This window comes from Lepidochelys olivacea (genome assembly GCF_965140295.1).
Source record: "Lepidochelys olivacea isolate rLepOli2 genome assembly, chromosome: 1".
NCBI classification, from domain to species: domain Eukaryota; kingdom Metazoa; phylum Chordata; order Testudines; family Cheloniidae; genus Lepidochelys; species Lepidochelys olivacea.
In genome coordinates this window covers 211,188,338-211,208,787 of record NC_140411.1, presented here as the reverse complement: position 1 = coordinate 211,208,787, position 20,450 = coordinate 211,188,338, and the positions used below count along the sequence as shown (strand labels likewise).

The following is a 20,450-nucleotide window of genomic DNA, read 5'->3' as shown; positions in this document are numbered from 1 at the left end:
GGTATTCATCCTTAGCAATTTGTCCGTGCTTCCGCTTTCTGTAGGATTCCTTTTGATTTTCAGTTCATTAAAGAGGTCCTGATGCAGCCACATTGGCCTTTTACTATTCTTTCTGTTTTTCCTTTGCACTGGGATAGCTTGCTGTTATACCTTTAATATTGTCTAATGGCCAACTTTTCTGTACTCCTTTTTGCCTTAGATTTTCTTCCCATGGGACCTCACCTACCAGGTCTCTGGGTTTGTTGTCTGCTTTTTTGAAGTCCATTGTCCTTATTCTGCTGCTCTCACTCCTTCCCTTCCATAGACTCAAGAAGTCTATCATTTCATGATTCACTTTCATCCAAGTTGCCTTCCGCCTTGAGATTCACAAGCAATTCCTCCCTCTTAGTCAGAATCAAGCATAAAATGAACATTCCCCCTAATTATGTCTTTTACCTTCTGAAACAAAAAGTTGTTCCAACAAATTTTAAGAACTTATTGGACATTTTTATGTTTTGCTGTATTATTATTCCAGTAGATGTCTGGATAGTTAGTCCCCCATTACTACCTGGTCTTGTGTTCTGGATATTTCTGTTATTTGTTCTAGAAATGTCTGACCTACCTCCTCCTTATTTGGTGGTCTGTGGTAGATCTCTGAAATGACATTGCCCCTGTTTCCCCCCATCCCTTTTATCTTCACCCAGAGACTTTCTTCCCGAGCAAGGTGTACTTTCTATACCAATAATCCAGTCATGAGATTTATCCCATGATGTTTCTGTGATATCAATTAAGTCATAATTTAGCTTGTGTACTAAGACTTCCAGTACTTCCTGTAAAAGTGGCAAAGAGTCCTGTGGCACCTTATAGACTAACAGACTCTTTGCTGCTTTTACAGATCCAGACTAACACGGCTACCCCTCTGATACAGTACTTCCTGTTTATTCTCCATAGTACCTTGCATTTGTGTATACACATCTAAGAATTTGAGCACATTCATCCACTGTTTTCCTTGTTGCTTATTTGTATAGTTATCTGTGGGCTTTTGTCATCCACCCACTTTGAAACTAGTTAAAAGTCTGTCTTGCTGTGTTGGTGAGTCGGTATCCCAATGTGCTCTTCCCCTTCTTTAGGTGGACCCCATTTCTGCCCAGGAGTCCTTCATGGAACAGCATCCCATGGTCAAGGAAGCCAAAGCCCTCCTGTCAACTCCATATGTGCAGTCATGTATTCAACTCGAGGATGAGTCTGTCTCTGCTTGGGCCCTTATCCTTTGCCAGCAGGGTGGACAAGAATGTCACCTGCGTCCCCCTGACTTTTTCATCCTTGCTCTCAGCAGTGATGAACATCACAGAGGATATTGAAAAATTGGAGATGGTGCAGAGAAGAGGCACAAAAATTAGTTGTGAGCTAGAGAAAAAACCTTGATGCAAGACACTTGCAAAATTAGGCAAAGGTTTCTAACCAGCAGAGGTGTGAAGTTCTGGAACAGCCTTCCAAGGGGAGCAGGTGGGGCAAAAAACCTAACTGGCTTCAAGACTGAGCTTGAGAAGTTTATGGAGGGGATTGTGTGATGAGATTGCCTACAATGGCATGTGGCCCATTGGTGACTGCCAGTAGCAAAAATCCCCAACTGCTGGAGACAGGACACTCGATGGGGAGGGGTCTGAGTTACTACAGAGAATTCTTTCCCAGGTATCTGCCCACATGCTCAGTCTGCTAGACTGAAGTGACCTATATTATCAAAATTGTGTTCCCCATGTAGGTACTTCAGTGTTGCTCATCTTTGTTTTAAATTTTAGGACACTGGCTTTTATAAAGAAACAACCCTATATATTATTACTAGTGTTTTGCTAGTATTTTATGTTACTCTGTATATATTGTGTAACTTGCTTCTCTGGTCTTTGTCCTCTTTTAAAATGATGTTGAGCTCACAGTGCAGTAATTTTCCTTTTTCTCTGTTTTTAAATGTAAAAAAGAATAAAGCCATATATGTACAGAGACAGCACAGGAGAAGGAATCATTTTAAATTTGCACACTTTCAAAAGATTCTTGATTCTCCAGACACAAGTATGGGATAGCCAACATGCTAAACATGGCCACAAGCTACATGTAGCCTCCTAGAGTTCAGTGAGGCCTGTTTACTGTAGAGATGAAGTCAGCAGAGATTAGGTATCCAGTATACAAAGCAGATTGTTGTTGTTTTTTTAAATCAAGATACAGCATTGTATGTGATAAACTTTAATTTTTATGGGTATATATAATTTTCAAGTGTGAAAGTTAAAAGTATGATTAGCATCTTGTGGAGTACATGGAAATTAGGGGTGGCTCTGGGCAATATTTGGGTCCCCGCTCTCTGTAGGAATGAGCTCACTAAGGGAGGCTATGTGGGCTAATATACACCTGACAGTTTAAAACGTAACTTTCATAGTAGATAAATTTCCTCACTTAGCGAACAAAATACTAACTTTATATTTGGCAATCTGTCATCCACAACTATGGGAAACTTTTAACCTTGAGTGATCATTTGGATTTCTGTTCGTACAGAAAAAGGAAAAAAAGACTTGTTTTTCCACAGTTTGGGAAATAAGTTGCTAGACAGTTTGCTTTGATTGGTAACTGAGAGAACCTGCATCTGAAGAGGATTGTGAGTCTGTCTATCTGAGAGCATTTTTTAAATGAGATGACTTATTCAAGTTGTTAGTAATTGTAATTATAGAAAGCTCAAGCCCTCTTAGGTAGTCTGGAGATTGAGCATATGCTCTTGCACTTGTAACATATTACTAAACCCATCAATGTCAGTGGCTCAAATTTTAACACACGGAAGGTGATGAAAAGAAATAACTTATTTCTGAACAGTACAACTGAAAGTTAAGGGGAGACTTGATCACAGTTCATAAGTATCTACATGGTGAACAAAATGGGTTCTTCAGTCTAGCAGGGAAAGTTATAAAAAGATCCAGTGGCTGGACGTTGAAGCTAGACAAGTTAATATTGGAAATAAGACACAGATTTTTAACAGTAATTATCCATTAAAACAACTTATTTAATGATATAGTGGATTGTCCATCATGGCACTTTTTCAATCAAGACTGGATATTGTTCTAAAAGGCATGCTCTAGTTCAAACAGGAATTAATTCAGGGAAGTCCTATGACTTTGTGTTATACAGATTAGGTGATCACAAGGATCCCTTCTGATCTGAGGCTCTATTAAGCATTTGCAATGTGTAAAACTCACTGCATGTGATTTATACAAAACAAAATGGTTATGTACTTTACACACCATCTTTGGAAGCCAGGTTTTCCTGGGGAAGTCCCCCCCGCCCCAACCTCCCTGCAAATCAACCTACAAACAAAATAACCCAAAGAAAGTTTTCATCCCCAAAATAGAAGAGAGCCAGAGATTCTACGAAGTCCTCTAGGGACTTTGCTGTTGCTGTATGTTTTATGTGGAGGATACTCAGCTACCAAGGCAAGGGCTGCCAACATAAAACCCTAAAATAGATGGAGATGGATAGATTTTTATAGTTTAATGCAATTGAGAACTAAGGTACTGTGTAAATTTACCAGTTGAGACCATTATTGGAGAGCAATGGTGTATTTTTTAAGATAGTAGAAATGCCACAAAGTGTCAGGCTTATTTGCATAACTTTTGCTAAACTCTCTTCTGTATCTCCCATAGCAACCCCTTAGAATATATGCATAATGTTCATTAAGCAAATTTTTTATGCCAGAGGGTGTAATAGACTTCATTTCTGATTATATTGCATTTCAAAGTTATTAGTGTAAATGTTAATGATGTTGTTGGGAGGGAGGGATAGCTCAGTGGTTTGAGCATTGGCCTGCTTAAACCCAGGGTTGTGACTTCAATCCTTGAGGGGACCATTGGGGATTGGTCCTGCTTTGAGCAGGGGGTTGGACTAGAATGACCTCCTGAGGTCCCATCCAACCCTGATATTCTATGATTCTAAGGTGACTTACCTGCAGCAGACTAACAAATTTTAAGGTGTTTCCATTAAGACAAGGGATATCTGCTCTGTTGGTAAATTTGTATCTCAAGCCAGTGGTGCCAGAACAGGGCGCCATGGCCCTCCCACTTTTCACCATGGCGAACTCTGCCATCTTCCCCTCCGTGTCCCCACCCCTGGGCTCCCCACCCAGGGCAGATGGAGGTAGAGGGTCCACGTCAGCTCCCCACAGCTGGCTGTGCAGCTCTTACCTAGACCCAGCTCCGGTTGGGGGGCAGGGCCTTGGAGCTGCAGCCTGGCCATGGTAAGAGTTGCGTGGGTGGCTGTGGGGAGCCGCGGCGGACCCTCCACCCGCCTGCGTTGTGGGGAGCCTGAGCACCCATGACCCTGCTCCCCAGGTCCCCCACCCAGGGTAGGTGGAGGGTACATGCCACAGCTCTCCACAGCTGCCTGTGCAGCTCTTACCATGGCTGGGCTGCAGTTCCGAGGCCCTGCCCCCTGACTGGAGCTGAGTCTAGGTAAGAGCTGCGCAGGCAGCTGTGGGGAGTCTGGGTCCCTCCGCCTGCACTGGGGGAGGGCCCAGAGGGTGGGGACATGGGAAGGGGGCTGCTTTCAGCCCCTCGGCCCCGCTCCCCCTTCCGACTTGGCCTGGGGTGGGGCCTGGGGGGAAGAGAGGGGCCTAGGGGGAAAAGGGCAGGGCAGGGTCTCAGGCGGAGGAGGGGGTAGGGGCAGGGCCTCGGGGGGAAGAGGAGGGGCAGGGGCGAGGCCTGGGGAGGGCTGGGGGCCCCCCTACTTTTTGGAATGCTCTGCTGTCCCTATCTCAAGCTGCAGGAGTTAAGGTGTTTTTAAAACACTTGTTTATTGTTACAACATTACATAAAACCATAAGAACGGCCATACTAGCCAGTATCCTGTCTTCCAATAGTGGCCAATGCCAGGTGCTTCAGAAGGAATAAACAGAACAGATAATCAGCGAGTGATTCACTCCCCATTGCCCATTCTCAGCTTCTGGCAATAGAGCCTAGGGACACTTCAGAGCGTGGTTTTGCATCCCTACCCATCCTGGGTAATAACCATTGATGCACCTATCCTCCATGAACTTATCTAGTTCTTTTTTTAATCCCTTATAGTCCTGACCTTCACAACATCCTCTGACAAAGAGTTCCACAGGTTGACTGTGAATTCATGGGCGCCAGGTTTGCATAATTTTTGGTGGTGCCCAGAATGGGTCCAAGCAGAGCGGTCCCGTCCATAGGACGGCCCGGGGCAACTGCCCTGGTCCCTGTGCTTTGGAGGGCCCCGTGCTTCAGGGGAATGCGGGGTCCAGGGCGGCGTGGAGGGCTAGTGGGGGGCCTGGCACCAGCAGCAGTGAGTGACCTGGCCCCAGCCCACCCCGCTTATCCCTGCCCCGCTGGTTGCCCTGGTCTGTCCTATGGACGGGACAGCTCTGAAAATATAAGCCCAAAGATTGGTGGAGCCTGGCCCACATTCCTGAATATTGGTGGAGCACGGGCACCACGGGCCCATATAACTTGCTGCCTATGTGTGCGTTGTGTGAAGAAATCCTTCCTGTTGTTTGTTTTAAATTTGCTGCCTCTTAATTTCATTTGGTGACCCCTAGTTCTTGTGTTTTGAGAAGGAGTAAATAACACGTCCTTATCTACTTTCTCCACACCAGTCATGATAGAGCTCTATCATATCCCCCTGTAGTCATTTCTTTTTTAAGCTGAAAAGTCCTAGTCTTATTAATCTCTCCACATACGGAAGCTGTTCCATACCTGTAATCATTTTTGTTGGCCTTCTCTGTACCTTTTCTATTTCCAATATATCTTTTTTGAGATAGGGCGACCACATCTGCATGCAGTATTCAAGATGTGGGAGTACCATGGATTTATCTAGAGGCAATATGATATTTTCTGTCTTATTATATATCCTTTTTCTAATGATTCCCAACATTCCGTTAGCTTTTTGACTGCCACTGCACATTGAAGTGGATGTTTTCAGAGAACTATCTGTGTTAAGAATGGTCTGGGTTTGCACAGACTTGCAAACAACAGTCAATAGTTAACCTTTTATTAAACATGAATAAAAAATGTTGTATGCATTGTTGTAGCTGTGTTGGTTCCACAATATTAGAGAGACAAGGTGGGTTAGGTACTATATTTTATTGGATCAACTTCTGTTGGTGAGAGAGACAAGCTTTCAAGCTTACACAGGTCTCTTCTTCAAGCTCTGTGTAAGCTTGAAAGCTTGTGTGTCTTCAACAGAAGTTGGTCCAATAAAAGATATTACCTCACTCTTGTCTCATGAAGTTTTTAAAAAAGTTAAAGCATTTGGTGAAACTTGTACTATTTCCCTTATCTCTTTTAGCTGTATAAAGTTTTTAAAAAGAAATTTCCTCACCTCTCCGTATTTTAGGTGGTATTAAAGGTGATTTTAAATGTCCTTGTCAGAGGAAAAAAAGGTTAGTTATTGTTTTGGTAGCAGATTTTGAGTGGCAGTGGTTTGTGTCATTTTGTTTAATTAAAAAAACAACAACAAATGATTGACATACAGGTAGAGAGAAAAGAATAGCAAAGATAATAAGAGAAAGCTTCTGTCTCTTACTTGCAGCTTGTTTGCTAGGAATATTATATACACAGAGCATGATTTTATTAGCAATCCTGAGGCCTTGCAAAACTTTATCAGAATCAGGCTTGTGATAAAAGTGGGAATTTTTTGTAATATTTTATTAACAGTATGGGTCTCAGCTGACCCATTTGAGTTGGTGTTGTTATCCCCTGGACGCAGAACAATTAAAATGCTTCTCCTGGAACAGAAAGAAGGAGCTGAGGTGTTTGGGTCACAACAGCTGTCTGGTGTGGTATGAATGTGCCATAAGGAGTTGGCTGGAATCAACGGTTAATGGAAGACTATAGAGACAACAGAAATCTCAATGATGGAAGACTAACTTTTAAAGTAAGTTACTTCCACCCACCTCTCTGCCAGAAAGCAGAGCAAAAAAGACTAGCTGAAGAACAATGGATTGAATGTGTCAGGGCACTCAGACACACAGCTGTCATTTGGGACTCAGAGTCAAAGGAACAGAGAGAGTGAGCCAAGATGGATTCTGCTGAAGGAGGGCTTGGTAGAGTCCTGGCTTCTGCCAGTAACAACTCTTTGATAACCTAAGTACTTCCTGATGCTCTATTCCAGTTGACTATTAAAACTGAACCTGGTTTGAAAAGCCTGCCTGATGTTGCTGCAAGTGCTTACTGATATGTATTGGTGTCTGAAGGGTGTAAAAAGTCACAAGTCTAGCTCAGGCAGACTTGCCTTTCGGAGCTAATGTTGAGAAACAGGTGGTGCTGGAGCCCAAAGGGCCAGTCTGAGAGGCACTGTGGCTATGTTGGCCTATGCTTGTGGAAAAGTCTGACCCCATGAGGTTGTGGTATTCTAAAAGGGATACTCCCAGGAGAATGTTTAACGGCTCAGGCATAGCCCAGAGCCTGGTTTATTGGATTAAGATAGAGCATTGTATCCTAAGAGTAGAATTGACATATGCTGTACCTTCATATTAAAGATGTGAGCAACCATCAGCTGCACTTTGACTGCTGCTGTGTTATAACGTATATATATTTCCTAATTTTTCCCTTGCTGCTCACCCTAGATAAATTCCAGCCCAGAAGTCATAACCATTCTTTTTGTACCACTCTGTTCACTCATTATACTTAAAATGGAGATTGCTGTCTCATTTGATTTTTTAGAAACTGCCTTGATTTTTTGTTCGTCCCTTTCTTGTATCTATCACTAAGACACTTTCACATAGGAAAGTAGGACAATAATTTCATTTTATTCCTCTTTGTTATGTCTCTTCAGACTCTCTCCTCTTTTAGAAATCTTTCATATCCAGAAATGGAACCACAGCAAGATATTGATTGAACAAAACTTACCTCTTCTGGGAACAGTGTCTCTCTTGCATACTGTGTAATGGCTTTACTTATTCCCTATTTCATGTTCAGAGGGAGACTTTAAGCTCTTTGGAAAGACGTATCTGTTTTTTAAAACCTTTGCTTGCTTTTGGGGATGAGCAGTAATATACTCTATAAATCCACCTTTGGGAAGAAGTTATGTAATTACTGTATGATAGAAATAGGATGTTAAAGTAGTACAGAACCTTTTGAACAATGGACAGTGAATGGTTCCATACCACTTTAGAGGAGGATGAGTGTTTTGAATTATGGAGACTTTCATTTCACATTAGTGATGTATTCTGTGCAGGTAATTTTAGACTAGCTGCAATACTGGGACTCGATCCAAAAACCACTGAAAGAAATTTAGAGACTTGCATTGTCTTCACTGGGCTTTAGATCATGGTCCCATTTAGTGTGAGAAACTTTTCTGATCACTTGTTCATGAGAACTTAAGATTTCAAAATTGTTGGTCTGACCAAAAAAATGTTGTCCTAGTTTTTGGAGCTATGGTCTCAATCTCTCAAATAAATTAAAATAAAATATTGTTGCTGTTGTGATTGTCTAAAGGCATTTTGTTGTATTCTGTTTGTTCTCCTATGTCCTGTTGTTCCAGTGTTTCTCTTTTTTAAATTTTTTTTATTTTGGCAAATTTTGACTTTCATGTAGTTCTGTTTAGTTGTCCTTGCTTTAATATAAATTGTATCAGGCACAACCTGGAGTTTGCTAATCTGATCTTCGAAAGATTCTCTGTATATTTAAAGGTATAAGTCTATTTTCAAAGATATTTTTAAGATTTGTACTATTTAAATCCCACAGAATAGTAGCAACTTCAAGCTGTTGTTGATGACTTTCAGAAAAATGAGCTATTTCAGAGGGTTCTGCCCTTTACTCTGGGTTGCTGGTCAGATCAAAGTACAGGGCAGATAAAAATCATGTTTTGTTTTGTTTTTTAATGAAGAATCATTTTAAAACATTTAAAACGTTTTTTTATTTACCATGTTTCTAGCTCTTTACTTTCCTCTAATTTTATAGTCTTAAATTGCTAAAGTGCATACTGTGTACTTTTTAAAATTAGTTTTCTAATTGTTAGTCAAATTTCAGTTTTCATATAGACATTTTTTCCACTAATAATTTTCACATTTAAAATGCTCATCCATTCTGAAAAATGCAAGTCCAGGTGTTAATTAGCATCCTTACTGTAAGAATTACACAAACTCAGGAACAAAACTGATAAGCAAATAGTCTATGCTCTCTTTGCAACCAACGTCACCTCCCGATATACTGAATTCCTACTTTAAAAATCCCACTTTCGGTGTGTAAGTATAGGTTTAGGAGCCAAATTTTAGGCCCCTGATTTTGAACATTTGTGCCGGTGTATAAAAAGTTCACAATAGTTTTGTTAATATATAATGAAATAACTTTTCATTGTTAATACTGAAGCAATTTAGTTTTGAAGTCGCAAAGATTTTATGACACTAAGACATGTTTTAAATTAAAAAACAATTTTAGCCCCTGATGCTGCAAACATTTATGCACATGCTTAATTTTAAGAACACTGGTTTCTATGTGAGTGAAGTTATGTACCAGTTTAAGTTTTTGCAGGATCAGGACCTTAATTTTCAACATTGAGTTTTTTGTCTACATCAGCTTTGTAAAATTCAAAGATTATACCATATTAAAAAAAACCCAGGATGTATAATTTTGCCAAAGTCCCAATCTGAGTTAAATCAGATGAATTATTTAAATCATTCCATTCTTCCAAAACAATGTAGCCAATGCTAAAAAGCTACCATTAGGCTGAATCTATTTGGAATATATTGCAGAAATTGAGTTGGAGCCAATATAGGCAGAGTTAAAGGCATTCTTAAAGAGAAGAAACAGCCAAATGTCTGTTAAATAATTCCTGAGTTACTTAGACACTTCAGAAATTCCCAACCCACGTGAAAACAAAGCTCACTCTTTGTTAAATGGTAGAGCAAGTAATATTTAAAGAAGGAATTACAAACCCACAGAGCGAGGGGGACACAGTAAGAAGGATATGTGTTCCATCTTAAGTAGATAAAACCAATTTTATGCATGAGTGTAAAAAACTGAGTTCATTTGTATGTTGCTTGTTGGTGCTTTTAAAAGGGGGTTGTTAGAGAAATTTACACATTCACTCACTATTTGTGTTTCCTTATCTTTAAAAAGGGATAGTGTTACTTACCAACTTTACATAAATGTTATGATTACTAATTGGCTGTTGTGTATTTATGTCAGTTGGAATGTGTAAAGTTCTGTATAAATGCTAAGTATTATTTTTATTATTAGGTCATGAATCTGCTGTTTGTTTTGCACAGTTCACCTACTGTACAGCATTGTGTGTCTATTAATGCTCTACAAATCATTACCAGAATGTCTAACACAAATTGTGAACTGTAATGAAATGGCGGGCCTTCTGGAGCTCTCCTCTCTTCACCTTTGATGTATTATTCATCTGTTTTTTAAATATATGTATCATGGAATCATGGAGCTAAAGATGGATAAATCCAACAGGATTAGATCATCTAATCCCCTTCCCATGGGTCAATGCAGGGTTGTCCCCTACAGAATATTTTCTAGCATTGTTTCTCAAGTGTTTTCCTACTGGGAAGCCAACTTTAGGAATTTGTGGCAACCTCCCCTCATTTTGCGTGGCAAACTGGTGTGCTATAGGCAAGGTATGACCTGCCTTGCCACATAGTAACTTGCTCTGTTGGCAAGCCCTAAATAATTCCTCCTTGCTCTCCTGGAAGTGTACACCCTTCAGATATTTGTAGATTGTTGTCATATTATTGCTTAGGCAAGTTAGTCAGATTTAGGCCAAGATTTTTAAAAATGTGCATTGTGCTTAGGCTCCTGAGTCCATATATAGGCACTGAAATCAGCGGCCTGAATTTCAGAAAGTCTGAGCCCCTAATACCTCCACTGAAATTAAATTGACTTAAGTTACTATTTGTGCTCTCAGTTTTTTGTCCTTTGACACTGCTGTAGCATGTACAATGCATCACTCCTCTTTACTGGAGTATTTTAGATACTCTTGAGATTTTTTGGATCAAAGGCTGTTCGTACTATATAGTCTGCCTATCGTTAACTGATAGAAATAGAGCCAGAATAACCATCAATATGCTGTGGTGAGCTTCAGGCACAGAAATGTTCAGATAAGGATCTAGCTTGTAAAACTGCATCATATGAGTAATCCATATTAACTGAATCTAATATTTCCCTTCCTCAGATGATGAAACATGCATGGGAAAATTACAGGCAATATGGATGGGGGCATAATGAACTCAAACCCATTGCCAGGAAAGGACATTCCACCAACATATTTGGTAGGTTATACTTTCTGTTACTTTAGTGGTTCTGTCCTATCCTTCCTTCCCAGAACGCTTTTTTAGAAATTCCTTATGAACTTTCTTAGTATAGTACACTGTACTGTAAATATTGTAAAATACTGTGAATCAGAGAGAGCTATTAATGCATCATTTTAATGACCATTCATATCCATGTAGAAACTGTTTAATGGGATTTTTTTGTGGCAAGTGTTTTTTAAATATATTTTATTACTACAGTTATATTGCTGAGTTGGGCTTATGAACAGTATTATTTTGATGTGCATACCAGTAGTAATAATGTGGTAATGATATTTATGAAGTGTCATATATGTCACTCATTGTGAAATGTATAGAAATACAGCATGCCTTCTCTGCATGCTTGAAGTTAAACTCTCAAAATTTAAATGCAGGACACATAGAAAAACTATTTGTAAGAAGATCAATTTATTCAATAAGTGGGGCTGAAGGAGGAAAATGCAGGAATTTAGGAGCAACTCTAAACTTAGGCGTTGAATGAAAAAAGTGTAAAGCTCAGGGCACAAGAATAAGGGTTTACGCAAGTATGAAGTTTTTAAAAGGTAAAAGGCTTGAAGGTAAGAATGAGGAGTTTGATTTTGATGTAGAAGAGAGAAAGCAGTGAAGGAATTCAAGGAAAGGAGTGATGTTGTTGGAATAGGAGCATCAAGAGGAAGATGGCTATTAGCAATGACATTTTGGATAGCCTGGCTCAGGGAAGAGGAAGATGTGGGGATGTCAGAGATGAAGAAGTTGCAGAACACAAGGTAAGAGTGGAAAGGGTGGATTTTAGATAACGAGGAAGTAACAAGGTTTACCATGAACCTGGCTGTGGCAAGCATGAGAGCCTGGAATCTAAGATGATGACAAGTGTTACAAGCCTGAGTTATGGAAAGGAAAGTGGAGTAATCAGTGATGATAAGGAAGCAAAAAAGAGGAGATGGTTTGGGTGAAAAGATTGGATGATCTGGCAGGATGCTCCTTAAGTGACTGAGATGTGTCCAAGAGGAGATTTTGGAAAGACAAAGATGCAAGAGTGGAGATAAAGTGGAAGATCAGAGATGGAGAAGTAGATTTAGGGAGCCAATGGCTTAGAGTTGGTAGCTGAACCAATGGAATTGAATGAGGTAACCCAGGGAGAAAAGGGTCGGGTTATGGACAAAGCTGAGAATGGAAGGAAAGCATGGGAAGAATACATAAAAAGGTAATGCAGGAGTAGTGAGTGAGATAAAAGGAGAACTAGGAGAGCTCTGAAAGTTCAGGAGAAAAGTGTGAGGAGCATGCGAAGATATGAGTGTCTCTGTCAAAAGCAGAAGATATATTGAGAATGGGGAGTTAGAATTATTTTGGGTAAGTTTTACAGCCTGTGTTATACTGGAAGTCAAACTAACGTATCACAGTTGTCCATTCTGGCTTTGGAATCTGTGAACCCATGAATTTGTGATCATCTAGTCTGACCTTGTATATGCATAGGCTTCAGAATTCCCCCCAAATAGTTCCTAAAATATGTCTTTGAGAAAAACATCCAATCTTGATTTGAAAATGGTCAGTGATGGAGAATCCACCACAAACCTTGGTAAATTGTTTCGATGGTTAATTACGCTCACTGTAAAAACCGACTCCCTATTTCCAGTCTGAATTTGGAAAAAAGGAGTTTAAGGAGTTTAAGGGGGTACATGATAGTGGTCTTCAAATATATGAAAGGCTGCCGTTAAAAAGATGGAGAAAAATTGTTCTCTTTTGCCACAGAAGTCAGGAGAAGAGGCAATGGGTTCAAACTACAGCAGAGCAGATTTAGATTAAATCTCAGGAAAATCTTCCTAGCTGTAAGAACAGTAGGACAGTGGAACAAACTCCCTAGGGAAGTCATGGAATCTCCTTACTGGAGGTATATAAAAAGAGGCTGGATAACCATCTGTCTTGGGTGGTTTAGGCACAACAAATCCTGTGTCTTGGCTGGGGGTTAGACTAGATGACCCTTGCAGTCCCTTCTATAACTCTTTGGTTCAGTGTTTCTATGAATGTATCTAGCTTCTACTTCCAGCCATTGGATCATGTTATACCTTTCTCTGCTAGATTGAAGAACCCATTATTAAATATTTGGTCCCCATGTAGGTACCCATAGACTATAACCAAGTCATCCCCTTAACCTTCTCTTTGTTAAGCTAAATAAGTTGGTCTCCTTGAGTCTATCACTATAAGGGATGTTTTCTAATTCTTTAATCATTCTCATGGCTCTTCTCTGAACCCTCTCCAATGTATCAACATCCTTCTTGAATTATGGGCACGAGAGCTAGACACAGTATTCCAGCAGTGGTTGCACTGATGCCAAATATAGAGGTAAAATGATCTCGCTACTCTGCGTTGAGATGCCCCTGTTTATGCGCCCAGGGATTGCATTAACCTTTTTGGTCACAGTGTTGCCGTGGGAGCTCATGTTCAGCTGATTATCCAACACAAATCCCAAATCTTTTTCAGAGCCACTGCTTCCCACAATAGAGTCCTCCATCCTGTAAACATGGCCTACATTCTTTGTTCCTAGACGTGTATGTTTACATTTAATCATATTAAAATGCACATTGTTTGTTTAATAAAGATGTTAAATAGTATAGGGCGAAGAACTGATCCCTACAGAACCCCACAAGAAACACACCCGTTCGATGATGATTCCCTGTGTGCAATAATTTTTTTAGACCAACATGTTAGCCAGCTTTTAATCCATTTAACATGTGCCATGTTAATTTTATATCATTCTCATTTTTTAATCAAAATGTTGTGCCGTATGAAGTCAAATGGCTTATAATGACCCTGTTCTCTTGTAATCTCATCCAGAAAAGATATTATCTTGTTGCTTGACAGTGAGAGACTTGGGTTATGTTTTTACAGCTCATGGTAGCGAGCCTCCCAGACTGGGTCAATAGACTTGGGCTCATGCTAGCACGCTAAAAATAGCTATGTAGATGTTGTGGCTTGGGCTGGACTTCAGGCTCTGAAGCTTAGGGAGGAGGGTGGGATTCAGAGCACAAGCCACAACTTCAAAATGCTCTCAGAACAGCTCTTTGACCACTAACGTGAGTCCCTGAAACCCAGGTAACCTCTGAAACCCAAGTCTATCAACCTGGGCTGGAAGACTCATTGCCAAGGGCTGCATAGAAATACCCTTGTCACGCTGTCTGGAGTGCCTCGCAGCTCAGAGTGCCAATCTCAGGTCAGATTGTCAAAAAAAAAGGACAGACACTCCAAACTGATGGTATACTCTATAATTAGATGTCACCACGCCAGTAACAAATTTGCATTCCTGGATCACTGTATTAGGCTATGTCTACACTAATACTTTTGTCAGTAAAACTTTTCATAGAATCATAGACTAACAGAAGATTAGGGTTGGAAGAGACCTCAGGAGGTCATCTAGTCCAACCCCTTGCTCAAAGCAGGACCAACACCAACTAAATCATCCCAGGGCTTTGTCAAGCTGGGCCTTAACAACCTCTAAGGATGGAGATTCCATCACCTCCCTAGGTAACCCATTCCAGTGCTTCACCACCCTCCTAGTGAAACAGTGTTTCCTAATAGCCAACCTAGACCTCCCTCCACTGCAACTTGAGGCCATTGCTCCTTGTTCTGTCATCTGCCACCACTGAGAACGGCAGAGCTCCATCCTCTTTGGAACCCCCTTTCAGGTAGTTGAAGGCTGCTGTCAAATCCCCCCTCACTCTTCTCTTCTGCAGACTAAACAAGCCCACTTCCCTCAGCTTCTCCTCATAAGTCATGTGCCCCAGTCCCCTAATAATTTTCGTTGCCCTCTGCTGAACTCTCTCCAATTTGTCTACATCCTTTTTGTAGTGTGGGGCCTGTCATAAATATAAAGGGAAGGGTAAACACCTTTAAATCCCTCCTGACCAGAGGAAAAACCCTTTCACCTGTAAAGGGTTAAGAAGCTAAGATAACCTCTCTGGCACCTGACCCAAAATGACCAATGAGGAGACAAGATACTTTCAAAGCTGGAGAAACAAAGGGTTCTCTCTGTCTGTGTGATGCTTTTGCTGGGACCAGAGCAGGAATGCAGGTCAGATAAGTGTTAGATTCTGTTTTGTTTAAATGGCTGATAAAATAAGTTGTGCTGAATGGAATATATATTCCTGTTTTTGTATGTTTTTGTAACTTAAGGTTTTGCCTAGAGGGATTCTCTATGTTTTGAATCTGATTACCCTGAAAGGTATTTACCATCCTGATTTTACAGAGGTGATTCTTTTACTTTTTCTTTAATTAAAATTCTTCTTTTAAGAACCTGATTGCTTTTCATTGTTCCTAAGATCCAAGGGTTTGGGTCTGTGTTCACCTATGCAAGTTGGTGAGGATTTTTATCAAGCCTTCCCCAGGAAAGGGGGTGTAGAGCTTGGGGGAATATTTTGGTGGGGAGACGTTTCCAAATGGGCACTTCCCCTGTTCTTTGTGTAACACTTTGGTGGTGGCAGCATTTAACCTAAGTTGGTAAGAATATGCCTAGGGGGTCTTTCATGCAGGTCCCCACATCTGTACCCTAGAGTTCAGAGTGGGGAAGGAACCTTGACAGGGCCCAAAACTGGACCCAGTACTCCAGGTATGGTCTCACCAGTACTCGATTTGCTGGCAATGCTCCTACTAAGGCAGCCCAATATGCCGTTAGCCTTCTTGGCAACAAGGGCATACTGCTGACTCATATCCAGCTTCTCATCCACTGTAATCCCCAGGTCCTTTTCTGCAGAACTGCCGCTTAGCTAGTCAGTCCCCAGCCTGTAGCGGTACATGGGATTCTTCCTTCCTAAGTGCAATGACTCTGTACTTGTCCTTGTTGAACCTCAGATTTCTTTTTGTCCAGTCCTCCAATTTCTCTAGGTCACTCTGGACCCTATCCCTACCCTCCAGCTTATCTACCTCTCCCCCCAGCTTAGTTTTCTCTGCGAACTTGCTGAGGGTGCAATTAATCCCATCATCCAGATCATTAATAAAGATGTTGAACAAAACCGGCCCCAGGACCGACCCCTGGGTTATTCTTCTTGATACCGGCTGCCAACTAGACATTGAGCTGTTGATCACTCCCCACTGAGCCCGACAATCTAGACAGCTTTCTATCCACTTTATAGTCCTTTCATCTAATCCATACTTTTTTAACTTTCTGGCAAGAATATTGTGGGAGACGGTATCAAAAGCTTAGCTAAAGTCAAGATATATCACATCCACTGCTTTCCCCATATCCACAGAGCCAGTTATCTCATCATAGAAGTCAATCAGGTTGGTCAGGCATGACTTGCCCTTGGTGAATCCATGTTGACTATTCCTGATCATCTTCCTCTCCTCCAAGTTCTTCAAAATGGATTCCTTGAGGACCTGCTCCATGATTTTTCCAGGGACTGAGGTGAGGCTGACCAGTCTGTTGTTCTCTGGGTTCTCCTTCTTACGTTTTTTAAAGATGGGCACTATATTTGCCTTTTTTCAATCGTCTGGGACTTCCCCCGATCACCACGAGTTTTCAAAGATAATGGTCAATGGCCCTGCAATCTCATCAGCCAGTTCCCTCAGCACCCTCGGATGCATTGCATCCGGTCCCATGGACTTGTGCATGTCCAGCTTTTCTAAATAGTCCTTAACCTGTTCTTTCACCATTGAGGTATGAAAAAACACACCCCTGACTGATGTAAGTTACACTGACAGAAGTGCCAGTGTGGACTGTGCCACGTTGGTGGGAGATGCCAGTGTAGCTGCTCGTTGGGGGTGGTTTATTTATGCTGACGGGAGAGCAACTACGTTGGAGACCTTACAGCGCTGCAGCTGTAAGGTCTGTAGTGTACACATAGCCTTAATCTTACCATGGAGTCACAAAAGGTTCCCTTAGGCTCTCCAGCCTGCCTTGCCACCCAGAAAAACTGGACGTTGTGACACTGGTTGCTATACCAAATATAACATCATATTAGGTTACTTCCCACCCCAAAAGGGTCAGGGTTATTGAGAGGTTAAAGGAGATAAAATACATTAACAGGTGAGTCAAAGTTTGCAAGTCCAAAATGATAGCGGAGATGTAGTAGTCTGTTAGTTTTCCATACATTTCTCAGGGTTATCCAAAATAACTTTGGGGATCTCTGTCTTGCACCTGGAGTGTTCCCATATGAGTGTCCAAACAGTTCAGAGATGCAGGATCATTCCCTTAAACCACTATTTATAGATCCTGCTCACAGAAGACAATCTAAACAGTGCCCCCACCCATGTGGTTATTGATGAGTAGCAATTGCAGACTGAGTCTGTGAATTGCCATTGCTGAAGACAATGACCCTTGCTTTGAAGTTAGCATTCTACTTCCTTTGCATTCACAAGTAATTTAGTTACAGTGATATACATAATGCAATTGCCTGCCATTATATTATAATAGGGATAGATAAGAAAAAACAATACAAGTAACATTTTATTCATTTTCAGGCAGTTTACATATCAAGTAAATTCTCATCTTACTGCTAACACATACTTTTGGTCTAGGGTTAATTAAGTTCAGAGATATACATAATGTAATGCCTATACATAAGTGAAGACAATATCATTTACATTTCCTTTGAGCTAAATTAACATTCGAGTGAATTAGTACACTTAACATTTCTTTGATATTCACACACAAGCGAATTGACCTATTGCTCTGACCTGAGCTGGCCTGTGAGCATCACAACCCTAAAAGAGCTCAGTCTGTTTAGCTTATCAAAAATAAGATGAAGAATTGGTTTGATTACAGTGTATGAGCCTATTCAGGTAGAGAAAATACATAAAAACATAAGAATGGCCATACTGGATCAGACCAATGGTCCATCTAGCCCAGTAGCCTGTCTTCTGACAGTGGCTGGTACTAGAGGCTTCAGAGGGAATGAACAGAACAGGGCAATTTACTGAGTGACTCATCTGCTGTCATCCAATCCCAGCTTATGGCAGTCAAACGCTTATGTATACCCAGAGCATGGGGTTTAATCCCTGACAATCTTGGCTAATAGCCATTGATGGACCTTGGAGTCATTGATGGATGTTGGGGGTGGGATAGCTCAGTGGTTTGAGCATTGGCCTCCTAAACCCAGGGTTGTGAGTTCAATCCCTGAGGGGGCCATTTAGGGATCTGGCAAAAATTGGGGATTGGTCCTGCTTTGAGCAGGGGGTTGGACTAGATGACCTCCTGAGGTCCCTTCCAACCCTGATATTCTATGACCTATCCTCCATGAATTTATCTAATTCTCTCTTTGAACCCAGTTATACTTTTGGCCTTCACAATGTCCCCTGGCAATGAGTTCTACAAGTTGACCATGCATTGTGTGAAGAAGTACTTCTTTATGTTTGTTTTAAACGTGCTGTCTGTTAATTTCATTGGGTGACCTCTGGTTCTTGTGTCATGTGAAAGGGTAAATAACACTTCCCTATTCACTTTCTCCACAGCATTCATGATTTTATAGACCTGTTATATCCCCCTTAGTTGTCTCTTTTCCAAGATGAACAATCCCACTCTTTTCAATCTCTCCTCAAATAGAAACTGTTCAATAACCTTTATCGTTTTTGTAGCCCTTCTCTGTACCTTTTCCCAATTTTAATATATCTTTTTTGAGATGGGGTGAGCAGAACTGCACACAGTATTCAAGGTGTGGGCATACCAGGGATTTATATAGTGGGATTATGAAATTTACTGTCTTATTATCTATCCTTTTCCTATTGATTCCTAATATTCTGTTAGCTTTTTTGAATGCTGCTGCACATTGAGTGGATGTTTTCAGAGAACTATCCAGAATGACTCCAAGGTCTCTTTCTTGACTGGTAATTGCTAATTTAGATGCCATATTTTTGTATGTATAGTTGGGATTATGTTTTCCAATGTGCATTACTTTGCGTTTATCAACATTGAACTTCATCTGCCATTTGTTGCCCAGTCATCCAGTTTTGTAAGATCCATTTGTAACTCTTCACAGTCAGTTTGGACTTAACTATCTTGAGTAGTTTTGTATCATCTGCATACTTTGCCACCATCACTGTTTACCCCTTTTTCTAGATCATTTATGAATATGTGGAACAGCACTTGTCCCAGTAAAGATCCTTGGGGGACCCTGCTATTTACCTTTCTCTACCGTGAAAACTTACCATTTTTTCCTACTCTTTGTTTCCTGTCCTTTAACCAGTTACTGATCCATGACAGGACCTTCCTGCTTTTCCCATGGCTGCTTACTTTGCTTAAGAACCTTTGGAATGGGACCTTGTCAAAGGAAAGTCCAAGTACACTGTATCCATTGGATGAGCCTTGCCCACATGTTTGTTTGACCCTCTCAAAGAATTCTAATAGATTGGTGAGGCATGCTTTCCCTTTGCAAAAGTTATGTTGACTCTTCCTCAACAATCATGTGCAACTAAGTATCTAATAATTCTGTTCTTTAATATTGTTTCAACCAATTTATTTGGTACTAAAATTAGGCATACCAATCTGTGGTTGCTCGAATTACCCCTGGAGTCTTTTTTAAAAATCAGTGTTACATTTGCTACCTGTCAGTCATCTAGGACAGAGTCTGATTTAAGTGATAGGTTACATACCACAGCTAGTAGTTCGGCAGTTTCACATTTGAGTTCCTTTGGAACTTGGGTGAATACCATCTGGTCCTGGTGACTTATTACTATTTAATGTATCAATTTGTTCCAAGTCTACCATTATGGACACCTTAGTCTGGGACAGTCCCTCAGATTTGTCATCTAAAAAGAATGGCACAAGTGTAGGGATCTCCCTCACAGTCTCTGCAGTAAAACTGATACAAACAATTCATTCAGCTTCTCCACAACGCTCCCGTCTTCTGTGAGGGTTCCTTTAGCAACTTGATTGTCTAGTGGTCCCACTGAGCGTTTGGCACGGTCCCTGTTTCTGAGGTACTTAATTTTTTTTATGTTAGTTTTGTGCCAGCAATCTGGTTCCATTTTGGTTTAGGTAGATCCCATCCTTCCTTTATAGGTTCCTCCTTTCCCAAAAGGTTCACCAATTCCTAAGAAACCTAAGTCTCTCCTCTCAACACTATCATCTCATCCATGCATTGAAACCCTGCAGTTCTGCCTGTCTGTCTGTTCCTGTGTGTGGAACTGGAAGCATTTCAGAGAATGCTATGGAGGTTCTGGACTTTAATCTCTTTTTTAGCAGCCTAAATTTGACCTC

At 40.9% G+C, this 20,450-nt stretch overlaps 1 protein-coding gene across 2 annotated transcripts in view; it reads left to right on the top strand.

Annotated features, from left to right (window-relative positions):
* MAN1A2 (mannosidase alpha class 1A member 2) overlaps positions 1 to 20,450 on the top strand; it is a 301,819-nt gene that overhangs the window by 78,849 nt on the left and 202,520 nt on the right. For both annotated transcript variants that reach the window (XR_014714217.1, XM_084648770.1), the window contains exon 3: positions 11,152 to 11,248. Coding sequence is in view for 1 of the 2 variants with exons in the window: in XM_084648770.1 (XP_084504896.1) it covers positions 11,152 to 11,248 (97 nt within the window). In the remaining variant the exon portion in view is untranslated. The remainder of the gene's footprint in view (positions 1 to 11,151; positions 11,249 to 20,450) is intronic.